Source organism: Ascidia mentula, chromosome 1, assembly GCF_947561715.1.
Source record: "Ascidia mentula chromosome 1, kaAscMent1.1, whole genome shotgun sequence".
In the NCBI taxonomy this organism is placed as follows: domain Eukaryota; kingdom Metazoa; phylum Chordata; class Ascidiacea; order Phlebobranchia; family Ascidiidae; genus Ascidia; species Ascidia mentula.
Genome location: NC_138566.1, coordinates 18586660 through 18610932, shown reverse-complemented (window position 1 = coordinate 18610932; position 24273 = coordinate 18586660). Strand labels below are relative to the sequence as shown.

At 37.3% G+C, this 24273-nt stretch overlaps 3 protein-coding genes across 3 annotated transcripts; 1 reads left to right on the top strand and 2 right to left on the bottom strand.

Moving 5' to 3' along the window:
• Positions 1-1022: 1022 nt before the first annotated feature.
• Positions 1023-3126, bottom strand: LOC145887790 (small ribosomal subunit protein uS5). The gene is made up of 5 exons (XM_082979009.1): positions 2958-3126; positions 2458-2655; positions 2208-2381; positions 1826-1985; positions 1023-1528 (listed from the first exon to the last, which is right to left on the bottom strand). Exons 1-5 carry the CDS (start codon positions 3093-3095, stop codon positions 1365-1367), a joined length of 834 nt encoding a protein of 277 aa, XP_082835135.1. The 5' UTR covers positions 3096-3126; the 3' UTR covers positions 1023-1364.
• Positions 3127-3654: 528 nt separating this feature from the next.
• Positions 3655-4893, top strand: LOC145897117 (mitochondrial intermembrane space import and assembly protein 40-B-like). Its single transcript, XM_082985299.1, has 3 exons — positions 3655-3753; positions 3814-3915; positions 4506-4893. The coding sequence occupies exons 1-3, from the start codon at positions 3732-3734 to the stop codon at positions 4889-4891; spliced, it is 510 nt and encodes a 169-aa protein (XP_082841425.1). The 5' UTR covers positions 3655-3731; the 3' UTR covers positions 4892-4893.
• A 467-nt stretch (positions 4894-5360) lies between these two features.
• Positions 5361-7937, bottom strand: LOC145897109 (kelch domain-containing protein 10-like). Its single transcript, XM_082985288.1, has 8 exons — positions 7770-7937; positions 7558-7687; positions 7355-7443; positions 6961-7115; positions 6753-6901; positions 6536-6690; positions 6271-6455; positions 5361-5590 (listed from the first exon to the last, which is right to left on the bottom strand). The coding sequence occupies exons 1-8, from the start codon at positions 7897-7899 to the stop codon at positions 5366-5368; spliced, it is 1218 nt and encodes a 405-aa protein (XP_082841414.1). The 5' UTR covers positions 7900-7937; the 3' UTR covers positions 5361-5365.
• Between the last annotated feature and the right edge of the window lie 16336 nt (positions 7938-24273).

The following is a 24273-nucleotide window of genomic DNA, read 5'->3' as shown; positions in this document are numbered from 1 at the left end:
TCCAACCCACTTATCTTAACAAAGTGTTCTGCAATGTTTCTGTGCCCATCGTTGGCACACTTTAACTGAGTCCAATGCAGCGTGACCCTGTCACAAGATAACCAAGTTAAACTGATAGTCTAATTGGAGATTTCCAATATACCAAATAAAATGTCATGACTGGCTGCTTTGAATGATTTGGTTGTTTGTTTACTTTGATCCTATTTTATTCAGTGCTAAACGACGTGGCCAAATTTCAAATTTATAGGCTATACCTATTTTACAGTCATATTTGGATGTGCGCCAATTCCCTTCTGACATTTTTATTTTTATGTTAATCTCGTTGCAGTCCATTAGAAAACACACAATTTAGGTGGCCTTGTCATGCGGGTAATTATTACCGTTTACTCTTAAAAAGAAAGTAGTTCGCTTGACTTGTTTGCTCTTGTCTGTCCCCTACCATTTGCTATTGGTTTTAAACACAAATCATTGCACACACCACGGTCATTCTTGAAAAACTATACACCAAATCTAACATCCACAAACTGACCAAATAGCCTTAAACTCAGTTCCTTGTATTTTGCTGTGCATTTCGAAAATACCTTTGCGTCGGCATGTTTAGCCTTCTGAACAGCTAGTTTCAGTGATTACCAGATTTGATGAATAGGATTTCGTATGTACCTACTGCTGCCACAAAGCACATGTACAGTCGGGCACCAGAATCTTGTTAATGGTTAATAAAGTTTTACCTTAAGAAAACATAACATGAGTAGGGTTCAGTTCAACTACCAAGGGTGCAACGGGGACTAATTTTAGAATCAGCAGACACACATCAGAAGAAATACCTCCAGCGGATAAAGCGTAATACACCTAAATAATCCAACGGCAAGGTACTAGATATTCATGTGCTCGTATACTTTAGCTTACTTCCGTAACGAAATCCATAAATTATTACTCCCTCCATTTACTTTCAAAGCGTGCTTCAGAATGCTCAGATAACCGGTTCTCCTTCGAGCTGCCTCCCATTTACTCGACATGTCAAGCAACGTTGAGATGCAACTTTGTATTCAAACCACAACGCACCAAGGACCGTGTTAGGTATTTCGCCAAAGGAGCAGACGTCACTAAAAGACGGAAAAACTGAAATCCGGCTCAATGAAAAACAAGGTAAAGCGATTGTTGTTAACCCGCCAAAACCGAGATAGCTGTCGAAAACAAAACCGGCGGTCGGATTGTATGCAAACAAAGAAATCTTGCGGTCGAAATCAAACGGGTTGGGAATTAACACAAAGTTTGCATTTCATAAGCGACAAAAACTTGGCTACACGCCATTGTGGGGCCGACAGCAATAAGATGCGGTGATGCCCCCGGGCTGCGCCGTCGTCTTAGTACTTGCGAACCTCTTGTCTTTGGACACCTGTAACCAAGTGCGTCTTGGCGAGATGGTCAGTATACTCTTGGTAGGGTGTTTTGGTTAGCGGCTGGTCGCGCCACAGGTCGGGAGTCAAGTAGCTGTAGGTTTTTGAGATCGCGTTGAAAGTGGCCTTGGCTGAAAATAAGTTTGTATTCGAGTTGATGTATTACAGAAGTGTATGCTTTTAAGCATTAAAATTGTAACATTTTAATCTTTGCCCACTGGCAGTGGGTGTAGTTCTTACTGTATATGTTCGATTTACAACTAACTATACCGTAAAAATGGTATAGTTAGTTGTACCATTTTTACAGGTCTTGATATGTACCTATAATGATAAGAATACAGGTGTATTTGTCCTGGATATGAACATTCATGCTTACTAACCAGTAAGCAAAACAGACAAATTTTAACTTGAACAGGTTTGTGGGTTACCAAAATTTCCAAGTGTAGCAGTTTGTCCACGAGCTGAAGTGTAGCAATCTTCCAAGCCAGCCATACTCAGTAGTTTCTTTGGTACAGGAGCTGACACAATACCAGTACCACGGGGTGCTGGGATGAGTCGCACATGGACACTACCACATTTTCCATGAACCTGTAACAAACACAACATTTCCAACTTGGCCAAAACTGAATTAGAGTCCAATCACAAATCAGTTGGGCACAACAACATTTTCTAACAGTATTGAACATAACACAATGCAGTAATGTTTCATGCAATGACATGATCATCACACTGCACGGGTCCTTAATTGGCAATTAAGCTATCATATCAAATATTCTGTTCACAAGTAAAGCACAAGAAATGTATATATACCTTGCATGGCACAGTATGGGGTTTTCCGATTTTGTTTCCCCAGTAGCCACGACGAATAGGAATAACAGAGAGCTTGGCCAGAGTAATGGCACCACGAATGGCTGTGGCCACTTCTTTGGAGCATTTCACTCCAAGACCAACATGACCATTTGAGTCACCAACAGCCACAAATGCCTAAAAGAAAACAATAACAAAAAAGTTTAACAAAAGTGTTTTAAACGCACTAAGCATGCTCAAGATTAACAGTTACCTTGAAACGAGTTCTTTGACCAGCTCTTGTCTGTTTCTGTACAGGCATAATCTTCAACACTTCGTCCTTCAACGAGGAACCAATAAAGAAATCAATGATTTCGCACTCCTTGATTGGAAGTGAGAAGAGGTAGATCTCCTCCAGTGACTTGATCTTGCCATCCATCACAAGTCTTCCCAGCTTAGTAACTGGCACCCACTAAAAACAAAGAAGCATTCCAGACAAACCTTACTTTGGTGCATGTTTTCTAGCTGCGGTTTTTAAATTTTTCTTGGGGTCCCAAGAAACAATACATTGATTTTATTAATATTTTTGTGACTGGATAAGGTATTGGTGTTGGCTAAATCCAAAGACCTGATATAATTTCATTATTCAACGCATATTTTTGTTTAAAAATTACATGCTGTAATATTTCTCGTAACAGGGTTAACTGGTTTGTTGACAAGTGTTGTTAAAAGTTAAAAATAACTGTTTCAAGTATTTCATGATAAATTACTAACTTTCTTGTCCTCATCTTTTCCACGTCCGCGACCTCTTCCACGGCCACGTCCTCTTCCTCGGCCACGTCCACGACCTCCAAATCCTCCTCGAAAACCTCCACGAGTTCCTGATCCACCGGCTGGTGCAGCGTCCGCCATACTGACGAAAACATGTCACCAATTTATATTTTAAACGTCGAATTAGCACACGTTTCTGAAACCACAAACTTAAAAAACGATTGCCTATATCACTAATGCACAAAACTTCCAAAACTTGTTGAGTTATTTGATTTTTGAAGATAAAAAAATCGAACCAACTCACTTGTTGTGGTAAATTGAAAAAGACTGAGCCTGCAAAAATACGTCAGACGTGTGTGTGAGTCACGTGGTACAAAAAAAATTTTGGGGAGTTTTACATTCAAACAAAATTGTTGCAATATTTTAGTATGTTTTAGGTATTAAAAAATTTAAAAATATTTTAATTGCAATATAATGTTTTCATTCGAAACATTATTAAGTACTATATAATGTTTGCGTCAGGGGCGGTTTTCGAATATCATGAGATTATTAGAGACACAAAAATAGTGATAACGTACGTTTTAAAGACTTGAATGCTAGTTACAATGCAATTTATTCAGAAAATATATTTTTTTTGGCCAATAGCATAGTTTTGTTGTCCGTTAATATTGCTGAGTCATTTATCAGTTTTACCATATGTGACGGTGCATTTCTAAAGGTCGGAAAACATGTGAGAATAATAAAATTTCCTGTTCGATATTGAATTAAATCGGAAGAATGTCTTTTTGTCGAAAAGAAGGTAAGCCGGGTAGTTGCTAAGACATATCTACGAACTACACTATAACGACATTGTTATTAGGCAAAGACGTCATTATATTTGCAACAGAGGAGTATTTGTCCACCCCCAGCACAGTTAATCTTCTACCCGATAATCCCGAGGATATAGACAGAAGCAACGTTGGTGGGTAACACATCGAAATTTTTGATGTTATTGGGTCAAACGTCACACTTGTGTGTCCGGTCTTTTTATTTTCCCTTATAATTGTGATCCAGATTGGAAAGTTTGTTTTTTGCGTGGAGGATTTTGTTTCGGCGATCGTTAATTGCGCGGACGATCGCAACGTTTTTTCGTATGTTAATGCATTAGCTCATTAATATTGCGCGGATTATCGGCAAATTTTCGCAAAAGTTTTTTTCCAGTCTGGATTGTGATCAGGAATGGACCCATTGGGGCTTATCCAATTGCATGCCGTCAGGGTACTGCAAAAACATCTTGTTCATTGCCCAAAAATACCAGTGTCATGCTTTGCTATGAACCATATTATACATGCAGTATGACTGGTTCTCAATCTTGATTTGTGCTGAAAAACAGGCCATACACAGTTCATGGTTTAACATTACTGTCATCGCAAACTTAAATGAAACCGATGTTAAGCATTAGACCAGTCAAGTAAAATGCTTCCTTAATGACAGATAATTTTTTTTAATTTGTCTGGTTTAATATGTATTTTGGACCTTCATAAAATCATATTTCTATTTTAATAATGACAGGTGCTATCCTCCCAAGTGGCGAAATAAACTGGGAGTGCCCATGCTTGGGAAACCTCCCCAATGGACCATGTGGACCTAACTTCCGTGAAGCTTTTTCGTGTTGGGTGGAGAATCGTGAAGACGAAGCAACTTTTGCTGACAAGTGCTTTGACAATTTTGTCAAATGGGAAACTTGTCTCAGTGAGCATAAAGACATTTACAAGTCTTCTTCTGGGGAGTCGAATGTAAATGCTGACTCAGAAGTTAAAAACAATGCAGATTATCTTGACAATTTGTCTGCTAACAAAGAAACGAAGCTTGAAGTTGAAAGCGGAGACCAAACTGACAGTAAAGCAGTGACTAACGAAACAAAACGGGCAATTGGGGCTGCTTCCATTTCCAAATGACCTTGGTTAATTTTTTTTATTTGGACTGTTGCAGTATTGAAAGGTTACAAAACGTTTTTGCTTCACTAAAACATTGGTTTATTGCATCATTTTACTGTCCTTTGTACTGCAGCAACCCAAATGCTTAGTGGTTTACCATGTAACGGTTTGTGAGGTCAGTTACAAATTCCATGAATGAATTTATTAATTTTTTTTAACAAGCTGCTTAATAAACAAAATTAAGCAATAACTCAAAACAAACATGGTATGATATTGCATCTGCAGCATATTTTTCAGTGGGACATACAGATTCAAGGCACAAAGATGCTATTTTTTGTTCTAAAGAATGAAAGAAAATACCTTAATAAAGAATATAAAAAAACAGAAATAAACAGCAGACAAGTGTACTTGATGGCCTAAAATAGATAAAAAAAATTCATAAAATCTTGTCACAATGGGCAAAAAAAAACAATAAAACATGGGCAGGTAAAACATTTATGCCCCTTCGGGACAAGGCAGCTTGTTGATGAATTCTTGATTGAGGCCTATGCTAAGCAATTCCCTTCTGGACATTTGAAGAAGTTTGGGATTATAATAAAGAAGTGTTAACCAACAGATGGTCCGCAATGAAGGAATTTCAAGCCAGATTTTGTAGCATGCATTGGTCCTGGTCGTTGGCATAATGCAGGACACTCCGCCAAAAACAATCATGCATCCTTCCTGTTGGACAAAACACAAGAAACAATAGTTTGGTAAGCGATTGTGTGAAAAGTTAATTGGTGCAATCTCCGCTTAATCGTGGGAATGTATGGCCCAACATAAACTACAGCCTAGACCAGGGTTTCCCAAACTTTTTTGGCCATGGACTCCATTTTGTGTATACCGGTTTCTTCACGGACCCCATGTAATCAATGTAATCAGCATTGAAAATACTACAAACAATATCAAAATAGCGATAAGTGTGAAAATTTTTTTTAAACATCTGTGTAAGATATAACAATAGAGTAAGAACCATTCAAAATTAGAGTAATTGTACAATGTATGTATTATGAAGCTTGTGAAACCAATCCAGTTATGAATTACTACTTGTGCATCATATAAAATGTACTAATTGTTTTTGAGATATCATTACGGACCCCCTTGAGTCGTTGCGGACCCCAGTTTGGGAACCCCTGGCCTAGACTATACTATAATGATTTAAAGTGAATGACTTTTTGTTATGCTTTTCCATGGTATAGAAGAGACCTATTCTGTAAAAGTTGGGTGTGACATTAATTAATGGCTGACAAAGGAAAGGCTGGTTTACCACATTTAAAAATAATACTCTGCTATGAAAACAAAGCCATTGGATTACATCACATTACCCAAACTTGCATCACGTAGTGTACATTTGTGTTTACCGTGGTAACTGCTGTTGAATGAAAGTAAACAGGCTCTGGCATGTCTGATAACTTTGTCCACTGCAAGTCAGTAAGATTTAGTCTCCACAAGTCTCCAATGATTTCTTCCCCATTATAGCCACCACAAATATATGCATTGTTTCTTAACTGGACACAGCTGTGGCACCGCCTTGGCCTGGGGTATTCTAATGACAGCAAAAAAGAGTTTTATGTATCTAATTGAAAATAAATGCAAACTCATTTCCAAAGCTGAAATGATGCCCACCTTTTAAATGTTTATCCTCTTTGGCAATTTTTAATGTCCAGACATTTTCAGATATTGAAAACACATAAATATCTTTTAAAGAATAAACACTTTGGGAAGTTCCTCCGCCAAGTACAAAAATGTGATCATCATCAAATGCAATTTCATGACGATACCTTACAGAAATAAAATACATGAACATTGAAATATATTTAACTGTTTAAAAATATATACAAACCTTTCCAAAGGCAATTCATCACTCATGTTTCTTGGTTGTACTTTTCGCCACATCAAAGTACGCAGGTTTAACTCATGCAGTTCTGTGTTGTAGATATATCCAGTTGTCCCCCCATAAACAAACAAGCTAGAACCTATAACAGCCATAGCCTGCAGAAGACAGGTATAACCATCAGGAAACCTTAGAAATAATAGTGCAGAGTAACTACCTGGCCATATATTTTCTCTGGCTTTGAACCATTACAATCCACAAGTTGCCATTTTCCCAAATTCAATTGGCATGCTGATAGTCTGTTGCTACTTTGCTCTCCAAATGGAAACCCAGTTCCACCAAACACTAACATGTGGTTCTTGTGCCTAATAGCTAAAAATACACAGTAACTTTTTCTCTGCGACCAATCATAAATCCCAATAAAATAAAACTATCAAAGGATAATTTTTACTGCCATGGCACATAATTTAGAACAAAAATTGCAAACAGCAAGCACACTTGCATGTAATTGTTCATTAGACGTAGGTAAACATAAGATGCTGGTCTGGTCTGATTTCTGCGACCCAAGGCAAGCTCTTTGTCAAACCTGTTTTCTTGTATATTTAATTTACCTGAATGAGAAGCTAATTCATGAGGCATGTTTTCATTGTTCGATAACAGTATCCAATCATTTGTTGAAATATTGTATTTCCAAAGTTCCCTGGAATAATTTACAATTTAAGATTGTTCAGTTTAGGTGTTTTGACTTCAATGTAAATAAAGTTTATTTAAATTTCTCCATTAAGTACTATTTATTCTGAAGAATGTAAATTACTTGAACAGTGAAGTTTCCCCTATGGCAAGTCCCACACCACCCTGGTCAGGATTGTATCCACCCAACACCCACATGTAGTCATCATTCGCTACTGCACGATGTCCACTTCTTGCAGAAGGAAACTTTCTGCCTGGCACAATAATATGAAGTGAGTTGGAAAGTGCATCTAGTACGTACAAAACAGTTGGATGTCACACAATGTGTTTCATTACCTTGTCCACTCGATGAAAGCTTCATTTTGTGAAAGCAGTGAACCGTAATAGTAAACTTTTCTCTTCTACATGCTTCAAATGGCAACTCATTCATTTGGTTATATGTTATATTAAGGCTTGATTTTTCCATAGTTTTTGTGTGCTGCTTATGCAATACTAAGCTTACAATATGCTAAAAAATCAATAAAAAAAATATTGTAATTCTTATAGTTTGGTATGTGACTGCAAAAAACAGCAGAGGTCGAATTTCAAACATTTCAGAACCTGGTTCTCTCACTAGCAGCAAGCCATAGTAACTGTGGGAATACAGTGCTTGAAGTGAAACATAGGCCCACACATATGATTGTTAACAACTAGTTCATGTAGGCCATAAAAAGAACCTGAGTCCCAAGACTAGGTAACAGAAAATGGGTTCTGTTGAGGCATATTTGCCTTTAAAACAAACAATATACTGTTAAGTGAGGTTCACAGAACTCTACGCCTAACTATAGAGTTAAGCGCCACCTAATACGTCCATCATTGCACGAACAAGTATGGTAATGCAAAACATATTCTTCACTATAACAATTTGCACAGCCTTAATAGAAATAGGCAATCAGTTAAAAAAGTTGTTTACTATCCATACCATCCAAAAGATAAACAAACACGTATGGTATTGGGTTCCTTTAAATATCAAGGGTTTCCCGAGATGGCAAGAACAATACGCAAGCGCAGAGACACTGACACACAGATAACCTTAACTCTCCTTACCCCACCAGACAATATCCCTACACCAAACAACCATCAATACACACCGACAAAGATAACCTTGCTAACTTCGATATTTTAGAGAAACTCCCGTAAAATTAAAAACATTTAGGTCAGCGATCGAAATCCGAATGATAAATGACAACAAACAAACTCCTACGTCAATGTAACGCTTCGTTGAATAGCAGATTGCGTCACTGTCGACGTCAGCATTCAATCTCTCATAATCAAGTTTCTGGAATCAGCAATCAAGCATAACATCACAAGTGTGAGAATACTTCATAATTACATATTTTTTCCCAACATGATAAATTGTATTCTTGATAAAAAATGACATAAACCAAAAAACTGTTAAGCAAATCTGTTATTCCTTTTCGGATTTAATTCGGAATTTACCGTAATCTAAACTCACGTTCTTCACATTGCAGCTTTGCTTATGTCTACTGCAACATGTTATGTTGACGTTTGATTTAACAAATTTGAACTCTGTGTATGAATTTAGTTGCTTTAAAAGAAATCAGTGGAATGGAAGTGCTTTTCTGACGTACTGTTTTCACCCTAATACTTCGCAGGTGTCTATAGCTACGATTTTATTGAACTGTGAATTGAAATGAATTCTATTTGAAAAAGCAATACTGATGATGCCTGCAAAGGCGAAATATATATATCAAAAAAACGTTAAACAGACGACTCAGGATTATTTATAATATTTTGTGCTAATCTGTTACTGAATATCGGTTAGCCATAGAGACAATAGGCGATTCAAAGAAAACAACTTACATTTTGAAACAGTATACATTGCACATGCCACTTCATTTGTTCAAATGTAGACTTTGCAAAGTGCGATTTTTCATCAAATTTCACGGAATGGTTCACAGCACGAATGCGAACAACACGTTTGTCAGAACGCACAAGAGGTTTCATATATTAGGACACGCAAGCCACAAAATGTTGCTTCTCCTTGATTGCAAACATTACTAATTTATAACGTGAATACAAAGAGATAATTATACAATGCGTGCGATTTATCTGTGTAAGGATATGATTGATCGTGCGCTCGTAGTGGAAGACAAATACGGAAACATATGTCTCATCGGAATCCGTGCTTCATGTATTGTTGTTGACTCTCAACCCTGCATACTTATCCAATCACAAACGCAGTCTTTGGTTAAGATCAGGTTAAAATACAGTTCGAAGCTTGTCTGTACCATCTGCAGACGTGGGCGATCATCAGCGCAGACCTACAAAGACCTAGTAGACCTTTTTGCACTAAAACATCCTCAGAGCCGCAAAATCTGTATTGGCAGGTAGGCTATTTTTTTTAGTTGATTTTCCTTTTTTATACTACATTGGGATTCGAACCCATAATATCCTGGCCAAGAATCCTGATCAGGTTTGATTTGACTCTCTTTTGTAATCAAGATAAAATGAGCGTTCACTACGTTCCTTCTTTTTTCAGGTCAACAGAACAAGAAAATGTTTTATAAATCTAACTTGAGGAAATTGGTAGTGGTTGGCATTGTATGTGTCATAATGCTTTTGGGCTTGCTTGGTATTTTTAGAATGCCGAAGTACAAAATACGGTGAGGCGTCAAAATTTGTTTTATTTGGTGCCAATTTAAGAGGTCATTACTGACGAAAGTAATTAAACCTGTATGCCGCATGTGTTCCTTGCACGAATTTTATTAGGTTGCAAATATCACAAAGGGAAACGCTTTTCTGCGATTTTTTCAATATACCGTACTCATATTTGTTACGTTCTAGTATGAACTATGCATGAAATTGTTTCAAAGACAACTGTGACTGTTAGTAGTGTATGTGTTGCCTTCAAACAGCTTCATCACCCTAGTACTAATGTTTAACTCATTAAACCTGTCGATGTTATAACCACAACCAAACAACCAACATTAAATACCAGACCACATCCCAATGATCAAACACAAGACGATTTCAAGAACTGCGTGAAACCACCTACTGCAAAGACGCACGTCATATGTAAAGATTTTCCGTACACAGAAACAAAGTGTTCAAGTAACTGATGGAAACCATATACTAAGCCAATGCCAAAACCATTTTCAAAATATTTTCCATTAACTTTTAGGTAAAAACACTTGCCCAGAGTGCGTTGTTCCAAATGTTGTCCACTATGTATGGTTTGGAAAACAAAAATTTTTGTTTTTTTAATATCTTTCTGTTCGATCGGTATCGGTTTATCAGGTAAATCTACAAAAAAAAAGAAAAGAAAACAGCAATATAAACTTGGAAGTATTCTACAGAATCCCGAAAAGATCATTTTTCACTTGGACTTTGAGCCTGAAGGTGAATTTTGGTCGAGAATATTGACTGTCCCGTGTATTGAAATATCTCACTTGGATCCGCCAACTCATGTTTTCGGACACAAAATATCCAACATTTTGCATAAAACTGACATTGCCAGGTTATCTGCTCAATCTAAAAGAAAAACAATTATCATAGAAAACTTGTTAATGTCAACAGCAATTCGTTTCAGAAATAAAATTCTTTTGGAGCATGGTGGTATTTACTTGGATTCGGATGTTATAATCCTAAAATCGTTGGACGCCTTAAGAATATATTCCTACACAATGGGAAGATCAGTTCCTATCCAACTGAGTAAGCTTTGACATGCACATGCTGGTAATTCCCTCCACGTTTTTACAAACTTGTTTGTTTCAAGGTAATGGCGCATTTCTGTCGAAACCAAATGCTCCTTTTTTGAAGGCAATCGTAGAAGAATACAAGAACTACGATAAACACAAAGTAATTTGTCCATTAATAAGTTTTGTTCATGGCGTATTGCTTCACTTAACCGATTTAAATTCATCCCAGTTTTCTGCCTACCTCAGTTGCCTGTGGCCGAAATACATGTGGAAAGAAGGTCGATCTGATCTTCCAATTCACGTTGAGGAAACTTCAATGCATCGCCCAAACCCTTGGTTTGAACCCGCAGATTGCATGACAGGGGATTCGTACGACATAACTAATAACTACATGCTGCATCTACATCCTTCAAAATCTATGACGCAGGGGGTAGATCAATTGGTTTTGCGTATTTTGTCAGAGAGCAGACAAAGCACAAAGTCCTTTTAAAAATGCACAAATTTAATCAACAATATTGTCAGTATTTTTTATATTTTAATGAGCTATGTCACGTCATTGATTATGCGAGCATTTTCTATTCCGTTTCAGGACAAAGACTACGGCGTCGACGAACTTCGAGTAATGGATACCACCTATGGGGCAGCCGCTAGGGCGGCGCTGTTTGGAAGTCAGGACCTGGTTTTTCTGATGGATGAAAAAGAGAAAGCTAAAGATCGTAAGGAACCGAAAGCAGTTCCTTCCTTTAAAGATTGATTTCAAACAAGAGACAGACATTTATCCAACGAGTATAGACTATTGAAACGAAATTAAAATTAATTGCATTTTCTTGCTCATCATTCTGTTTATTTAGACTTATATCATGAAAAGTTAAACATTGTTGTAATAAATCCATGATTTGTGTTTCTTTAGTTTATTATACGCATCAAAACGTTTATTTTCAAGTGTCAAGCGTATGTGCATATCACAAAAAAGGGTATATTGAGTTGCGTATGATCAACTAAAGAAAAACAAATTATGCATTTAATACAACAATGTTTTGATAAAATGTTTTTTTGAAAGGTATATTGAGTTGGCTCAGTAAGTTGTGCTGTGTTTACTAATTTGACTGCCTTAAATGGCGCTTGTGACGTCGGTACGCCAAGTTTACAAAAATACAACAAACTGAGTCGTTCAATAAAGCAGCAAAACAAACATTTCATTTCGATAATAAATGACATAGTAGTTTCAGGTAACAGTTGGTTTCGCCATGTTTACTTTTTCACAACAAGTAAATCGTGTATATTTATTGCTGTCGGGCATTATTTTGAAGCAACAGAAACAGAGAGCAAAGCTAGAAAGAGAGAATACACACATGCTCAAATACACGTTCGTACAAGGATAATCGCAGGACATCTCAAGGTACATGACACTGTAGTGACGCCAAATAGCGAAGTAGGAACAAGTTTGCGTATATCTTGCACGGCGATACAACAAGTCAACGTATTTGTAGGCGATCGGTAGCAGAAGCAACATTCATCCTACTTTAGGCCCCCAGTCAATGCAGAATGTCGTATATATGAAGAACAAATTTTTCCTGGATGACCAGGTAACAAAGCTTTACGAACTGGTACGGCTGGTGGTCCTCATTCACTGAACTTGATCGGGGCGCTTGTCCCTTCCGCGCAATCCTGAGTCGTACACTTGGCTTAGATCCACTTGCAAGGCAATGGGATAGCTCTTGGCTTGCAATACATTAGACATGCACCAGACTTAGAAATAGAGCTTGTAACCCTAAAAAGAACCCAATCAGATTCAAACCACTGTGGAAACTCTTCACAAAGTGTTCGACATGCATTCTGCAAGTTATCAATGGCGTTAACTAGTCACGATGCCTCTTCTCTTCCATAGAGAAGAAGGTCAAGATAAATTTTCAGTTGCCTGATGCCGCTACGAACTAGAAGGTTGAGACGAGGAAAACCAGTAACAAGAAACGTTACTTCCGTCTTCCCAGGGTCAGCATATCTGCATTAGCCGTAAAATAGCCGAGAACTGGCAGAGAATGGATCAGCTGTTGCGGACTGGTAGCGCGAATTCGGTTTTCGAAGTTGTGGGCAACCCAAGAATTTCCACACAGGATTGGATACAAAGTTGCTTTCCACCGCCGTATCTACTTCCAGCGAGCAGGACATTGTGTTCATAAGGACCGGTACCTCCAACTTTGGTGTTTCTGGTGCATCACCGTTTCTTAGCACGCTATTAGAAATTTACTACACCTCCGTTGGACCGTGCTGTTGCCTTTCTTGTTGCAAACCGATTGTAGATGACCTTTCCGCTTGCAAAAATTGCAAAATTGCAGAAACGGCATTCGAATCAAGGTGATTCTTCTTTCCACATCGGTAACATGCAACTCCTTTATTTTTCACATTATCCTTTGAATATAAGGCTTACTGTAATTTTTGCGAAACTTGTCCACTTTTTTTTATTTGTTTTGGTACAGGATGGCGGTCTAGAGGTTAAGTGTGTACATGTTGGTCTTGATGTGTGCTATTGATGATAATCACTACGATTACTCTTGTTGTTTTTAGAATACTTAGGATGCCGCATAGGCGAAATATATATATTCAAAAAAAACATCTTGATTGGATGATTAAGTAGAAATCTAAGCCAGTCCTAGTCATCACTTTTCCACCTTGTTCACGAATCCCGTCTCAGACCGAAAACGTTTTCCTTAGCAACACGAGCAGCATCTTCGGTCTCCGTGGCCATATGAATTGCCCGTGAAATCAACAATTCACCGATATTTACCTTGAATACAGCTTTCAGAACAGCTTTGTTGGTAACAGAGCAGATGAAGTCCTTACTGCTTCGTCCAATGGGTCGGAAATGGACGGAAAGTCACACTTGGGATCATATTGTTCATCCATGAAGGCTTTAATATCTTTCATCCTCAAATCGTTTGCTTGTTTGGTCGATTTGCTCTACGATGCCAGGTGGCCAGAATCTTGTTCACGTTACCGGTTTGATTCGACAGAAAAGCGTGCTCTTCTTGTCTCCGAAACTTCGTGAGCCTTGAGAAAAATGCAAAACCTGGATAGATAATCCTGCCACAGCTCCGTTGTGGAATCGAAAGCTTTGAAATTAGAAATGGCCTGGGGTATGCGCCGATATCGACGGCAGCAATAGCTTCACCTCTGTTTTGTAACATAGCTTCCATCTGCTCTTGATGTCTTCGCTCCTGCTCTTGATGGCGTCGTTCTTGTGCTTCTTGCGCTGCATGCTGAGCTTCCATCTGCTTCCGCATTTCGAAAGTTTTTTCGTTGGATCGTTTTTCGACTGCGTGAACTCGTTAAGTACGAAATCCTTCCTCGTCGACAATATTGCATTCTTGTATTTGCAAAAGCAAGAACCAACAGCACGTACAAAGAACCAACAGCACGCACTGGTCATAAGAGAGAACAAACGTGATTTTATAGGGAAATGGGCTAATCACATTACTATACAATCTGCATTCTTGTACAATATTTAACAGGGTGCGAAAAGAATTAACACAGGGCACGTAAAATGTTAAGCTTTACTGATCACAATATATGTATTGTCTTTCAGCAGTATAGTCGGGCTTATAACGCACACCCACAACCCTCGACTAATCAGGAAAATGTCTTGTGTTAATATGAGGAAACATGAATAGGTTAATTGCATTGTGTTCTGCGGACGCAACAAATATTGCGCACGTGGCTATAGTTACAAACAATTTACTAGCTTAAGGGCAGTCAGTTGCGTTTTTAGGAAGGCAGTTTGTTAGATCAGCGTCTATGCACGTTGTTTTCAGTTAAGTTTCACTTTCAAGTGTGTAAGTAGTCGGAGCATAAACCAAAATAAATTTCCTGGTTCTACTGGAGAGCTGGTGTTCACATATTGATATAGCTTGCAGCGTCATTCGTTTGGAATTGTGTTCGTGTGTTAACCGCCTTAGATGTGTGTGTAACTGTTTTGAGGGAATGAAGCCGACCTTCATTGAAGCTCATTCCGCTGGCATCATCGAGACAAATTGCCATGGCAGCCGCGTACCCTACAAGCTCAAATTGTTATTCAAAAACAAGCTTATTTATTCAGAGGTTTTGTTTGCAAAGGTAGTATTACGCTTTCGATTTAAGGTGTATTTTCCATAAATTACAGCAGCAAATAAGCCATTATGAGTAGTGAGCTGCAGAAAGTGCACATTGTTTTAACTAAATCAGCAGGTGATTCCACTATACGGTACTTCGCAGTAAAGTGTGGAATCCGTGCTAAGTGCAAACCACCCAATACGAACCACTGTAGAACACAATATAGACAAAAAAAGTACTTTGAAATTAGAGTAGTGTTATGGATGTTCTCTAAATCAATATATAGTATTATTAGCCTAAAAGTTGTTTCAAACTTAAAATCTGTAAACGAAATGACAATACTATTTGTGTAATAACTATATTGTATAACTCCACACTACTGCGACAATACTTTCGCTCATTTCAATACAAATTACCTGTAACCTTTGTTTTAACAATAAACGAACAATATCAATCTGGCGTTCTGCTGTTGAATGTTGAAATCGCCTTTTTTTGCCACAGCTCCGAAAAAAAATCATTTTCTGCCTCGCATCAAAATGAAGCAGCCTCAATAAAATGTGAATGAATACGCATCCAAAAATTGTTGTAGTCACAAATCAAACGAGAAAATTTCCTTATAATAACATTTAATGAAATTCTTCTCATATGTTAATGTTCTAATGAGGTTTCCGTTCTCAGGTTATCAAAACAGAATAATGAGAAATAAATTACTAAACATAAGAAAATACTTTGCACTTTTCATACTATTTGTGTCAGTGTATTGTTGCATTCTTCAAAGAAATTTCCGATGGCCAAGCTACAAACAACGGTGAGATAGTATAGATCAATAGTTACATAATTATTTATAAATAAAGAATATAGTTGGGAAACAGGCTCTGTAATTTGATAGCTTCACACATTTGATAACGTAACGAACTTTGGAATTAAAAGTAGTATAGCAACCAATATTTTTACAGAGATCTATATTCAAGTCCTGCTGTTCAACTTAATAAATATGTTCAAGTCATGACCACGCCCAAAGAACCAACACTGAATACTAGACCACACCCCAATGATCCAACACAAGTCGATTTCAAGAACTGCGTGAAACCACCAACTGCAAAGACGCACGTCATATGTAAAGATTTGCCGTACACAGAAACAAAGTGCTCAAGTAATTGATGAAAACCATATCCTGAGCCAATGTCAAAACCATTTGCCAAATATTTTCTATTACTAAATTTTAGGTGAGAACACTTGCCCAGACTGCGTTGTTCCAAATGTTGTCCACTATGTATGGTTTGGGAAACGAAAATTTTTGTTTTTTAATTATCTTTCTGTTCGATCGGTATCGGTTTATCAGGTAAATTTACAAACAAAATAAAAGAAAACTGCGGCAGAATATTACATTTCCTTTCAGAAACCCGAAAAGATCATTTTTCACTTGGACTTTGAGCCTGAAGGTGAACTATGGTCGAGAATATTGGCTGAAGTCCCGTGTATTGAAATAGCTCTTATGGATCCGCCAACTCATGTTTTCGGACGCAGAATAAACGACATTGTGCCCAAAACTGACGTTGCCAGGTGCAAAATTTTGACATAAAGATATACAATAACCAAATGTATTTTTGTGTAAATTGATAGAGAACAAAACGGTTGTAAATAATTGTTTATTATGTTTCAGAGATCAAATTCTTTTGAAGCATGGTGGTATTTACTTGGATGCTGACGTAATAATACTTAAATCGTTGGACGCATTGCGAAACTACTCCTACACAATGGGAAGATCAGTAAAAATACAATTGAGTAAGTTAACTAAATCCTGTAAGTTATTCCACATCGTCAGAAATGAAGAAAGGTGTCTGTATTAAGGTAGCGGGGCATTTCTGGCAGAACCAAACGCTCCTTTTCTCAAAGCAAATTTTGAGGAATTCAAAAAACATGACATCAACACCGAAGTACGTTTTTCTCAAGACTTTCTGTTCTGACAAATTTAAGCCAACTTTTTTTCAGATCATTTATCTTTGTTGCCGATGGCCCAAGAAGATGTGGAAAGAAGGTCGACCTGATCTTCCAATTCACGTTGAGGAAACTTCGATGCATCGCCCAAACTCTTGGATTGATCCTTGGAATTGCATTACAGGGGATTCGTACGACATAACCAATAACTACATGCTGCATCTCCATCCTTCCAAGTCAATGAGTAGAAAGGTATGTTGAATGGTATTTTGTCGTTTTGCTACAACCTGTTACCCGACCAATTCCTTCAAATGAAGGATTTTCACAAAACATTTCTCTTTTCTTCAAACTTGCTGCGATAATCTAGGAGAGTAACCCAAGTAACATTTGTGCCAGTGCAGTGCTAAAAAAACTTGAAAATTTTATATAGATTTTTTCGGTAAATTTTGTCTATAAAATTGTTTTGTTACGTCCCACAGCCAATAACACATGTTGACATAAGTTTACATTTCCTTTTAGGACAAAGCCGACGGCGTCGACGAACTTCGAGTAATGGATACCACCTATGGAGCAGCCGCTAGGGCGGCGCTGTTTGGAAGTCAGGACCTGGTTTTCCTGATGAACGAAACAGAGAAAGCTAAAGATCGTATGAAACCGAAAGCAGTTCTTCCCTTTAAAGATTGATTTCAAACAAGAGACAGACATTCATTCAACGCCTATAGTTTTTTAGAACAAATTTATAAACAATTGATTTTTCTTGCGCAACATTCTGTTTACATTTAGACCAAGCCCGAAACCTTATGATCGCGATACGTTAGCTGTGATCGCCAAGCAAGGACCTGCGCAGTGGGGCGATCTTGCCAATCATGCCATTGCATGTAATATTACTGCGTACATTTAGACCATACATATATCTTGAGAAGTGAGAGCAAAATATTATTGTTTTAAATCAATGATTTGTGTCTCTATAGTAAAACAGAAGTATCAAAACGTATATTGTGAAGAGTCAAACCATGTGCAGATCATTTAAAAAACTTTTTTTAAAGTTATTGCGTTGACCCAGTAGTTACGCAGGGTTTACTAATTCGAATGGCATTAAGTGGTATTTACAACGTCTGTACGCCAAAAAAAGCAAATTGAATCGTTCAATCTCAAAGCAGCAAAACAAACATTTCATTTCGATAATAAATGACGTAGTAGCTTCAGGTAACTGTAAGCTTCGCTAGTTTGTCTTTTCTCAACAAATAAATCTTGTTTATTTTTTGCTGTCAGGCATTTATTTTTAAAAAAAAACAGAGAGCAAAGCTAGAAAGAGAGAGAACACGCATTGCTTAAATACAACTTCGTACAAGGTTAATCAGGACATGTCAAGGTACATGCAATGGTGACACTGTAGTGACCCCAAATAGCGAAGTTGGAACAAGTTTGCGTATATCTTGCACGGCGATACAACAAGTCAACGTATTTGTAGGCGATCGGTAGCAGAAGCAACATTCATCCTTCTTTAGGCCCCTGTCAATGCAGAATATCGTAAATATACGGAACAACTTTATTCTGTAAATTATTGCATCAAAGAACGTATCATTTTGTGTCCTAGGACAAAGTGATGGTTAGAATTATATGTAGTCGGGATCCGCTGGAAATAACGCCTGTAACATTCGTTTTGGCATGTTCAGTTGCAAATACGTAAGACAGAAAGTTTGGGCACAAGTTTTTCAAGAAATTCTCATTTCTGTTTGGTTAGAAACATCACAAAGTTTAAAATTCGTATATCAATTAGATGATCGCACAACTCTATATGGACGTAAGGGCATGTCGATGTTCAGTCCTTCTGGGAAGGCATGCACATTGTTTAAAAACGGAAACATACGTTGGGTTTATGGCATGGAGTACCGCTGTACTCAAGCCTGTCCACGTGTACAATTACAGAATCTGAGTTTGGTTAAAAACAGTTTAATGTGTGGATTTTTTTAAGGTTTAGTATCATTCGCAATTGTACGTATGAAGGAAAGGCCACATAAAGACCTAACAAAGTTTTGTAGGCCTATGTATATCTACATATTTTGATTGTAATATTGCATGATTTCGAGCACCTGTATTATTATGTTTTGGCCATGTATGTCACTGAGAAAAACGTTTACATAGATCAGAGATTAGATATTTTTGGTCTGGGCTATTCATCAGTTCTCTAATATACATCAGATTCCTCATTAATATAATCTACTTTTTAGGTTAACTATACAAAGAAATGTTTTATCAATCAAGATATTTAACAAAAAATGTGGCGGTTGGCGTTGTATGCGTCATAACTCTTTTTGGCTTGTACAGTATTCTTCGAGTATCAAGCTACAAAAATCGGTAATGCATAAAATTTGTTTCATTTACTGTCAATTTGGGAAGTTGTGTCTGACAAACGAAATCCAGCATATGTTAATTTCACGTATTATATTGCGTTGCAAATTTTACAAAAGGGATTAGAAGCCTAAAATCCCCAATATTTTTTTAGTGGGATGAATACAAATACTGATGATCGGCTTACAAATATCGTTCAAATCATGCCTGGCAACAAAGAACCAACTTTAAATTGTAACCAACATTCCAATAGTCCCACGCAGACGGAACTACAGAACTGCATCAAACCACCTAATGCAAAGACACGCGTCATATGCAAACATTTGCCCTATACAGAAACAACATGTTCAAGTAATATAGGCTATTGGAAACTGTACTTACTGTGTGAATAGAATAGATCAAAATAATTTCATGAATAAGTGATTGAATATTTTTAGATGAGAACACTTGTCCAGAGTGCACTGTTCTAAATGTTGTCCACTATGTATGGTTTGGAAAGCGAAAATTTTTGTTTTTTCATTATCTTTCTGTTCGCTCGGTATTGGTTTATCAGGTAACATTACATAAGAATGTTTAAACATCCATCGAACTTTCGCTACTTTTAGAAACCCGAAAAGATCATTTTTCACTTGGACTTCCTGAAGGTGAATTTTGGTTCAGAATATTGGCTGAAGTCCCGTGTATTGAAATAGCTCTTATGGATCCGCCAACTCATGTTTTCGGACGCAGAATAAACGACATTGTGCCCAAAACTGACGTTGCCAGGTGCAAAATTTTGACATAAAGATATACAATAACCAAATGTATTTTTGTGTAAATTGATAGAGAACAAAACGGTTGTAAATAATTGTTTATTATGTTTCAGAGATCAAATTCTTTTGAAGCATGGTGGTATTTACTTGGATGCTGACGTAATAATACTTAAATCGTTGGACGCATTGCGAAACTACTCCTACACAATGGGAAGATCAGTAAAAATACAATTGAGTAAGTTAACTAAATCCTGTAAGTTATTCCACATCGTCAGAAATGAAGAAAGGTGTCTGTATTAAGGTAGCGGGGCATTTCTGGCAGAACCAAACGCTCCTTTTCTCAAAGCAAATTTTGAGGAATTCAAAAAACATGACATCAACACCGAAGTACGTTTTTCTCAAGACTTTCTGTTCTGACAAATTTAAGCCAACTTTTTTTCAGATCATTTATCTTTGTTGCCGATGGCCCAAGAAGATGTGGAAAGAAGGTCGACCTGATCTTCCAATTCACGTTGAGGAAACTTCGATGCATCGCCCAAACTCTTGGATTGATCCTTGGAATTGCATTACAGGGGATTCGTACGACATAACCAATAACTACATGCTGCATCTCCATCCTTCCAAGTCAATGAGTAGAAAGGTATGTTGAATGGTATTTTGTCGTTTTGCTACAACCTGTTACCCGACCAATTCCTTCAAATGAAGGATTTTCACAAAACATTTCTCTTTTCTTCAAACTTGCTGCGATAATCTAGGAGAGTAACCCAAGTAACATTTGTGCCAGTGCAGTGCTAAAAAAACTTGAAAATTTTATATAGATTTTTTCGGTAAATTTTGTCTATAAAATTGTTTTGTTACGTCCCACAGCCAATAACACATGTTGACATAAGTTTACATTTCCTTTTAGGACAAAGCCGACGGCGTCGACGAACTTCGAGTAATGGATACCACCTATGGAGCAGCCGCTAGGGCGGCGCTGTTTGGAAGTCAGGACCTGGTTTTCCTGATGAACGAAACAGAGAAAGCTAAAGATCGTATGAAACCGAAAGCAGTTCTTCCCTTTAAAGATTGATTTCAAACAAGAGACAGACATTCATTCAACGCCTATAGTTTTTTAGAACAAATTTATAAACAATTGATTTTTCTTGCGCAACATTCTGTTTACATTTAGACCAAGCCCGAAACCTTATGATCGCGATACGTTAGCTGTGATCGCCAAGCAAGGACCTGCGCAGTGGGGCGATCTTGCCAATCATGCCATTGCATGTAATATTACTGCGTACATTTAGACCATACATATATCTTGAGAAGTGAGAGCAAAATATTATTGTTTTAAATCAATGATATGTGTCTCTATAGTAAAACAGAAGTATCAAAACGTATATTGTGAAGAGTCAAACCATGTGCAGATCATTTAAAAAACTTTTTTTAAAGTTATTGCGTTGACCCAGTAGTTACGCAGGGTTTACTAATTCGAATGGCATTAAGTGGTATTTACAACGTCTGTACGCCAAAAAAAGCAAATTGAATCGTTCAATCTCAAAGCAGCAAAACAAACATTTCATTTCGATAATAAATGACGTAGTAGCTTCAGGTAACTGTAAGCTTCGCTAGTTTGTCTTTTCTCAACAAATAAATCTTGTTTATTTTTTGCTGTCAGGCATTTATTTTTTAAAAAAAACAGAGAGCAAAGCTAGAAAGAGAGAGAACACGCATTGCTTAAATACAACTTCGTACAAGGTTAATCAGGACATGTCAAGGTACATGCAATGGTGACACTGTAGTGACCCCAAATAGCGAAGTTGGAACAAGTTTGCGTATATCTTGCACGGCGATACAACAAGTCAACGTATTTGTAGGCGATCGGTAGCAGAAGCAACATTCATCCTTCTTTAGGCCCCTGTCAATGCAGAATATCGTAAATATACGGAACAACTTTATTCTGTAAATTATTGCATCAAAGAACGTATCATTTTGTGTCCTAGGACAAAGTGATGGTTAGAATTATATGTAGTCGGGATCCGCTGGAAATAACGCCTGTAACATTCGTTTTGGCATGTTCAGTTGCAAATACGTAAGACAGAAAGTTTGGGCACAAGTTTTTCAAGAAATTCTCATTTCTGTTTGGTTAGAAACATCACAAAGTTTAAAATTCGTATATCAATTAGATGATCGCACAACTCTATATGGACGTAAGGGCATGTCGATGTTCAGTCCTTCTGGGAAGGCATGCACATTGTTTAAAAACGGAAACATACGTTGGGTTTATGGCATGGAGTACCGCTGTACTCAAGCCTGTCCACGTGTACAATTACAGAATCTGAGTTTGGTTAAAAACAGTTTAATGTGTGGATTTTTTTAAGGTTTAGTATCATTCGCAATTGTACGTATGAAGGAAAGGCCACATAAAGACCTAACAAAGTTTTGTAGGCCTATGTATATCTACATATTTTGATTGTAATATTGCATGATTTCGAGCACCTGTATTATTATGTTTTGGCCATGTATGTCACTGAGAAAAACGTTTACATAGATCAGAGATTAGATATTTTTGGTCTGGGCTATTCATCAGTTCTCTAATATACATCAGATTCCTCATTAATATAATCTACTTTTTAGGTTAACTATACAAAGAAATGTTTTATCAATCAAGATATTTAACAAAAAATGTGGCGGTTGGCGTTGTATGCGTCATAACTCTTTTTGGCTTGTACAGTATTCTTCGAGTATCAAGCTACAAAAATCGGTAATGCATAAAATTTGTTTCATTTACTGTCAATTTGGGAAGTTGTGTCTGACAAACGAAATCCAGCATATGTTAATTTCACGTATTATATTGCGTTGCAAATTTTACAAAAGGGATTAGAAGCCTAAAATCCCCAATATTTTTTTAGTGGGATGAATACAAATACTGATGATCGGCTTACAAATATCGTTCAAATCATGCCTGGCAACAAAGAACCAACTTTAAATTGTAACCAACATTCCAATAGTCCCACGCAGACGGAACTACAGAACTGCATCAAACCACCTAATGCAAAGACACGCGTCATATGCAAACATTTGCCCTATACAGAAACAACATGTTCAAGTAATATAGGCTATTGGAAACTGTACTTACTGTGTGAATAGAATAGATCAAAATAATTTCATGAATAAGTGATTGAATATTTTTAGATGAGAACACTTGTCCAGAGTGCACTGTTCTAAATGTTGTCCACTATGTATGGTTTGGAAAGCGAAAATTTTTGTTTTTTCATTATCTTTCTGTTCGCTCGGTATTGGTTTATCAGGTAACATTACATAAGAATGTTTAAACATCCATCGAACTTTCGCTACTTTTAGAAACCCGAAAAGATCATTTTTCACTTGGACTTCCTGAAGGTGAATTTTGGTTCAGAATATTGGCTGAAGTCCCGTGTATTGAAATATCTCACTTGGATCCGCCAACTCATGTTTTCGGACACAAAATAACCAACATTTTTCACTCAACACACGTTGCCAGGTTTTCGAATCAGAAAAACAATTATCACAGAAAATTTGTTAATGTCAACAGCAATTCCTTTCAGAAATGAAATTCTTTTGGAGCATGGTGGTATTTACTTGGATTCGGATGTTATAATTCTTAAATCGTTGGACGCCTTAAGAATGTACTCCTACACAATGGGAAGATCAATTCGTATCCAACTTTTTGACATGCATATGCTGGTAATTTCCTCCACGTTTTTACAAACTTGTTTGTTTGGAGGTAATGGCGCATTTCTGTCGAAACCAAATGCTCCTTTTTTAAAAGCAAACGTAGAAGATACAAGAACTACGATAAATACCAAAAAGTATGAAATTCCTGTTGCTGCCAGGCATATTGCAATTAAAAATGTACTGCTCTTCTGGCATAGACGTACTGTATTTTACGACGTTTCGTCTGCCATGCGGCGAGACTTCATCAGGTATAACGCAACAATTAAATCACACTGAAACACGCAGGGGCACAAAAGAAAAAGAAAAAAGGGG